This window comes from Grammomys surdaster, unplaced genomic scaffold (genome assembly GCF_004785775.1).
Source record: "Grammomys surdaster isolate TR1022 unplaced genomic scaffold, NIH_TR_1.0 338, whole genome shotgun sequence".
NCBI lineage: Eukaryota > Metazoa > Chordata > Mammalia > Rodentia > Muridae > Grammomys > Grammomys surdaster.
In genome coordinates, this window is record NW_021604757.1 from 122,459 (window position 1) to 128,458 (window position 6,000).

The 6,000-nt window shown below is 43.3% G+C and overlaps 1 protein-coding gene across 4 annotated transcripts in view; it reads left to right on the forward strand.

The window, feature by feature from the left end:
- Positions 1-1,237: 1,237 nt before the first annotated feature.
- Positions 1,238-6,000, forward strand: part of Ttc17 (tetratricopeptide repeat domain 17) — a 108,494-nt gene continuing 103,731 nt past the window's right edge. For 3 of the 4 annotated variants that reach the window (XR_003712814.1, XR_003712815.1, XM_028778476.1), the window contains exon 1: positions 1,238-1,460. Coding sequence is in view for 2 of the 4 variants with exons in the window: in XM_028778476.1 (XP_028634309.1) it covers positions 1,302-1,460 (159 nt within the window). In the remaining 2 variants the exon portion in view is untranslated. The remainder of the gene's footprint in view (positions 1,461-6,000) is intronic. The other variant, XM_028778477.1, reaches the window with a different exon arrangement.

Here is a 6,000-nt window from a genome sequence, read left to right on the forward strand (position 1 = left end):
ATGAGAATTGTATGTCACATGTATAAAGGAGGATCCCCTAGAGCTGGAGTTACAGGTGGTTGTGAACCTAACACTGGTTCCCTGGAAGAGCAGAAAGAGCTCTCCAGCCCCATGTTTCACCTTTTTAATAAAATGAAAGCTCATTGCATCAGAACTTTTAAGAAAAGCTGCCTTGGGAGCTGGGCCTGATGGTTCAAGCCTGTAATACCAGCATCAGGCAGTTGACAAAGGAGGCCTTAAAGGTCTGCCTGGGCTAAATAATAAATTCCAGGCAATTTAGGCTGCCAATTGGGGAGTGGGGGGCTTCATTTCAGAAACAAACCTAAACTGCTCTCAGAAGAATTTTAAAAGCCATGGCATAATCTGTGATCCCATAACATGAAGCAGACATTTGTTTGCCTGCAACATACCTCTGTAGGTGGGAGGAAAAAAAATTCTCATATTTTTTTTCTCAACAGAAAAAAGCATAACAAACTTTGATACAAGATGATATACACCATACTAGCAGGCAGACCTGAAATATCTATAAGAACATGTGTTGGCAGAGCCTGGAACCTAAACTAGTTAACAGCTAGTCTACCTGTTGGTAGTGAGCCTCTTTCATATTTAATACAGTCCCAGGAGATGCCAATATCTGGGCTCTACACTTAGGTCTTTACCTTAGACCAAAGTTGCACACAAAGTCCACAAGACACGTCTTGCTAAGACCCAGAAATCTGGCTACACCAGATGTAACTGATCTCTAAGTACACATCGCTTTCCAAATTTAGGAAGAAAAAGTATGCCGATCATATATGCATATCTTGTCATGAGCTGCTATTTTGTATTTGGTAACAAGCAATTTTTTAATTTCGATGTGACATGCATTAACAGTACAACTGCGCCGTTTGACATTCCATTACGAGCCTTATTTAAAAACAAAGCAAAAACAAAAAAACTCTCTCTCAGAGAGTTGGAGAGTCTTAACTTTTATTACACTTCCAGAAACAATACTTACTTTTTTTAAAGACTTCCACCGTCTTCTCACTTCTGCTCAAGCTCCACCTAGTCTATTATTATCTCCCCCACTGGTTCCCACTCTTGGACATCATATAGCCTACAGAAAAACGATAACCAAAAAGTAGCTTCCAGCTCTGGGGTGTGGCAGGACCGGCTGTCCCAACCGAGAGTAAGGAGACGGGTACTGACTCCGAGGTACTCTGCGAGCTCCTCCTCCAGTTCCAGAGGCGACCTCCCCAAGATGGCGGACCGCAAGGAGTAGCTTCCGCTTCCGGTGTGAGCAGCCCGGCCGGGGGGGCAAGATGGCGGCGGCAGTAGGGGTCCGCGGCCGGTTCGAGCTGCTACCTAGCTCTGGCCCAGGTTGGCTTATCAGCCTTTCCGCTTTGCTGAGCGTGGTGGCTCGAGGGGCGTTGGCCACTACGCACTGGGTCGTCACGGAGGACGGGAAGATCCAACAGCAGGTAGCGGCCAGGGTGCCCCCTCTATGCCCGCTCCCCGTGAGGGGATCCCGGAGCCGGGCCCCGGTGAGGCTCCGCGCGGCTCCGCCCCCAGCTTGGCTTCCCACGGTCCCGGCCCACGGACCGAGGCTTCCTGCGCTCAGATCTGGCGCCGCCCCCCTCCCCTCGGGTCCCCTTGCCCTGGCTCCGCCGTGGGGAACTTCTCAGCCTTCCACCGTGGGGCCGCGCGCCGTCCCGGAACCGACCCTGGGGAACTGAGACTTGATCATGGGGTTGAGAATCACATATTCATCATTAGTTCTGCCTTTGGAGCCTCTGGGCCAGGACCCGCGCGCCACCACCTCTTCCCGAGAAAGTAGAAAGCAGGTGGCAATGCTGGGAAGTGCGCGAGTCCCAGGCCGGTGACAGCCAGGGTAGCATTAGTGAATGGACGGATCATTTAATGCGACTCCTCCAGCCTTGTCTCCCACTTGGTGGGATTTGTTTCACGATGTGGTGGTTTGAGGCTGTGCCGTTAGCCAGGTCATTAGGGGCTCTTTAAAGACAACCCATTCTTGCTCCTTCTGAAGGAATGCCAGAAGATGCCTCTGGTGGCGGTGCCTGCATCATTCAGCTCTTAAGTGCCCTCATTTCCCAGTGTATTTTACATTGCTTCCTAGTTCCTGTGACCCAGCCCGGCCCTCTACATATGCAGTTTAATAGATTACCTATGCTTGAACTGATTTCTTAGAGGAGTGACCGCTTTTCTTATATAACTTTCTGATGCCTGCATTTGCGTTCGTGCTGCTGATGCTTAAGTGTGTGTGTGTGCGCGCGCGCGCGTACTTCACCCCAGAATCTTGTAAACTTAATGACTTCCAGCGCTTGACAACAATCAGGAAATGTCCAGGAGACATTTAAAAAGTGAAGTGTGTGTACCCCATGCAATTTAAACGTACTGACTAATGTTTTAACCAAAATCTTGAGAGATAACTGATTCTTTTGATTAACTGTAGAAACACATTGCAAAGTTTATATTTAAGATGAGACATTTAACGATGCAGCAAATCTAAACAAAAATTTTAAAACGTCAGCCATTTGTGTTTCCATTATACTATTTCCTCCCGTGTATTTATATCTGACTCCCGTTTTAAAGAGTTTCTTTTTCATGGATATTAAGATCCAAGTTAATTTTCATTAACCTCCAGCTGAGACTTTAAAAACAATGTCAGAACCCCTAGAAAAATACAGTAAGGCTGTCTTTTCGACATAAGATTAGAAATCTTCATTGTTTTCATCTTTTGTTTGCTGTTGGTGGTTTGCTCCGAGGCCCTCATGAAGGGAGAGATTGAATTCAGTCACTTATGCTGCAATTTGGGGAGCCCTTCTCCTATTGGCTCTTATGCTATATTGTTTCTGGCCACAGCTATTTATACTCTATGACATTGACTTCTCCTTCCCATTTTGGTGTCCTGCCACTCAGCTGAAAAAGTAACCCATCTGAAAAGTGAAGGCTAATCAATGGAGATGGATTATTTCTATGCTGAATATTGCAGTGGGAAAGTAAAATTGTATTTGGTTTTGTTCTTTTAAAAAAATGCCTTCTTTTGCACGTTGGATCTACATCTTAGAGGGGAATATAGGGACTATTAGTAATTTGCCAAATCTTCTGAGTCTCTGCCAAGTCTCCCTTCAGTAAGTAATTAGACTTAAAGATAAGAAAGCAAGCCTTTTTTATTTGTTCTTTTTTATAACGGCCCTTCCTGTTGACTTTTCCAATTCTTCACTGCACATTAACAGTTGCAGCATTGGGTTCTGGCAGCCATGAACTTTTACTCTATAACAAATAAAGTTGATGACAATGTGTAACAACTGGAGGGTAGGAGTTAAGGGATGGAGTTAATCTAAGAGGAAACACAAATAAATAAAATAGAAATTGGATATGATGGGCAGCATTTGAGTTGGACTCCAGTAACTGCACATAATTTCTGTGTCCTTTCCTGGCAATAAACGGAATTCAGGCAAAGCTTAATAAACAGTTTAGATTGCAATTGGTGGTCACATTTGGGTATATATTAGTACGTCAATTTGGGGATACTGTAGTTCTGTTTGCAAATTCAGAAACATAGTTAGGATTCGATTAATATCCTGTATCCTAAGTGATATTTAATTTCTGCTGCTTGGTTCTTGGTTCTGTTACTTGAATAAGAACAGAAGTGTGGTTTCCGTTTTAAAATACCCTAACATCAAGGAGGACCTGTGGGCGAACTGCAGGAGAACATTAAAGTGGTAAATGTCTTTCTGATTATTTGAATTCTAATACTTAAACTTTTAAAAATTATATGTGTCATGATTTTCCACAGTATAATGAGTCATTTTCCACAGCAAATATGGAGATGTTTATATGAATTAAAAGTGAGAATTAGAGCCAACTGTGGTGACACATAACTTTAATCCCAGCACTGAGGTGACAGAAGCAGATGACTCTCTGAGCTTGAAGCCAGCCAACCTAGCTTACTTACATAGCAAGTTCCAGGCCAGCCAGAGCTACATGGTGAGATCCTGTCTTTCAGAGAAAAAAATCAAAATTGCCCAAAGTGCACATTTAAATAGAGGAATTTCCATTATTGTAGTTAAAGTACAGCATGGAATCTTTACCAGAACATATTCATTGGAGTCTTGTATCTCAAGCCTTAGCAGACCCTAAAGGACACCCACCAGTTCTGTACTCCAGGCTTATGAATATGCAAGCTTAGATATTCTCTGTCCTTAGGTGGGTTCCACCAGGGCTTCATTCAGACAAATCTATATCCTGCAGGTAGCCTCTTTCCATTGAAAGCTGGAGTTGCTGCTGGCAACAGCAAGTGTCCAGTGCGTGCCATGGAAAATCAGTGGTTCCTTCCATAGCTCCTGCCTGAGCTAAGAAGCATACCTCCTAACCACTGAATTCCCACGGATGTAGGCTAGAGAGTCCTGGAGCTGGAATGGGAAGAAAATGTCCCATTTTCTATGTTTCTTTCCCACCATAGACAGTGAAAAGTTTTTTTTAAAAGGCTGTCTCCAATTGTGAGCTTGTTCTCAGCTTTGGGTTCTGGAATACCTCTTTATCATTCTTGCCCTCCCCTCCCCTCCTCCCAGACCTGGAAACCAGAAAGACCATCTGTCTTCATTTTTTTCCCTGTTGCTGTGATAAGACACCCGGGCATAGACACCCTAAGGGAGAAAAGGTTCATTTAGCTTACTATTCCAAGCAACATACAGTCCATCATAGGAGAATGGGGTGAGCTCAGGGTAGCAGGAACTTAAAGCAGCCAGTTTGAAGCAGCTACTGGAATTACAGTTATAAAGTGCAATGAGGTAACACGTATATGCGCGTGGTTAGCTCACTTTCTCCACTTTTATGCAGTCCAGGCCCCAAACCTAGGGAATACTGCTACCCACAGTGGATGGGTCTTCCCATCTCAGTTAACAAAATCAAGACATGCCTTGCCCACTGGCTAATTTAATCTAGATAATCCCTTATCAAGACTCCCTAGTGGTTCTAGATTGAGTCAACTGTCAAAACTAATGATCCCAACTTTTATCTCACTTTATTTAAGGAACGGTCCTTAGCTTGGAGTCAGTGTGTGAACTAGATGGCTGTGTGTTATTAACCAGTTAGCATAAGGCTCTACTGTGTAATTAGGCCAAGAAAACCTTACATCATCCTTGGTGTTGAAATGGGGCTTCAGTTTAGTGTTGCGCGTCTGTAATCCCAGCACTTGGAATGTGGAGGCAGGAGGGTCAGTAGTTGGTTATTCTTAACGTATACATATACATCATATACATATAGCAAAGTTATGGCCAGCCTGAGCTACATGAGACCCTGTCTCTAAACACACACATACATACACTTCTGAATGGTGTGGTAGGCAACTTCTTCATAATCAGAGCTGAGGCTGTTGCTGGTTGAATTTGTGAAGAATAAGCTTCTAGACAATATTTTCAAATATTTTTATTTTTAATTTAAATATAATCACATTACCTTCAGACCAAAACCAAGTTGCACTTCTACTTCTAACCTACTGAGGAGCACAGCCATGGGACTTTGGCCTTTTTGTCAGTTCCATGCTCTTCTTTGGGCAAGAGTTACTGAAAGTCACTCTCCAATTTAGCAAGCATACTTTGCCAAGGGATTCTTTCATGCAGCCTAGGCTTTACTCAAAATTACTATGTAACAAAGGCTGGCCTTGAACTCTTGATCATTCAGTCACCACCTGTCAAGGGGTAAGATTATATAAGGTCCAGGTGTTGTTTGTTTGTTTGTTTGTTTGTCTGTTTGTTTTTCCAGAGTACCTGCTAATTCACTTGCAGCAGAGGTTAAATAAATTTTGGAATTAGCCTGCAACCCTCAACACTCTCTAGCATTCTATCTGTTTCCTTAGGTTTGTTTTTGTTTTGTTGTTTTGTTTTGTTTTTGGTTGGTTGGTTGGTTGATTTTTGGTTTTGATTTGGGGCATTTTGTTTCCTCTCGTTTCTCTTTCTTTCTTTCTTTCTTTCTTTCTTTCTTTCTTTCTTTCTTTCT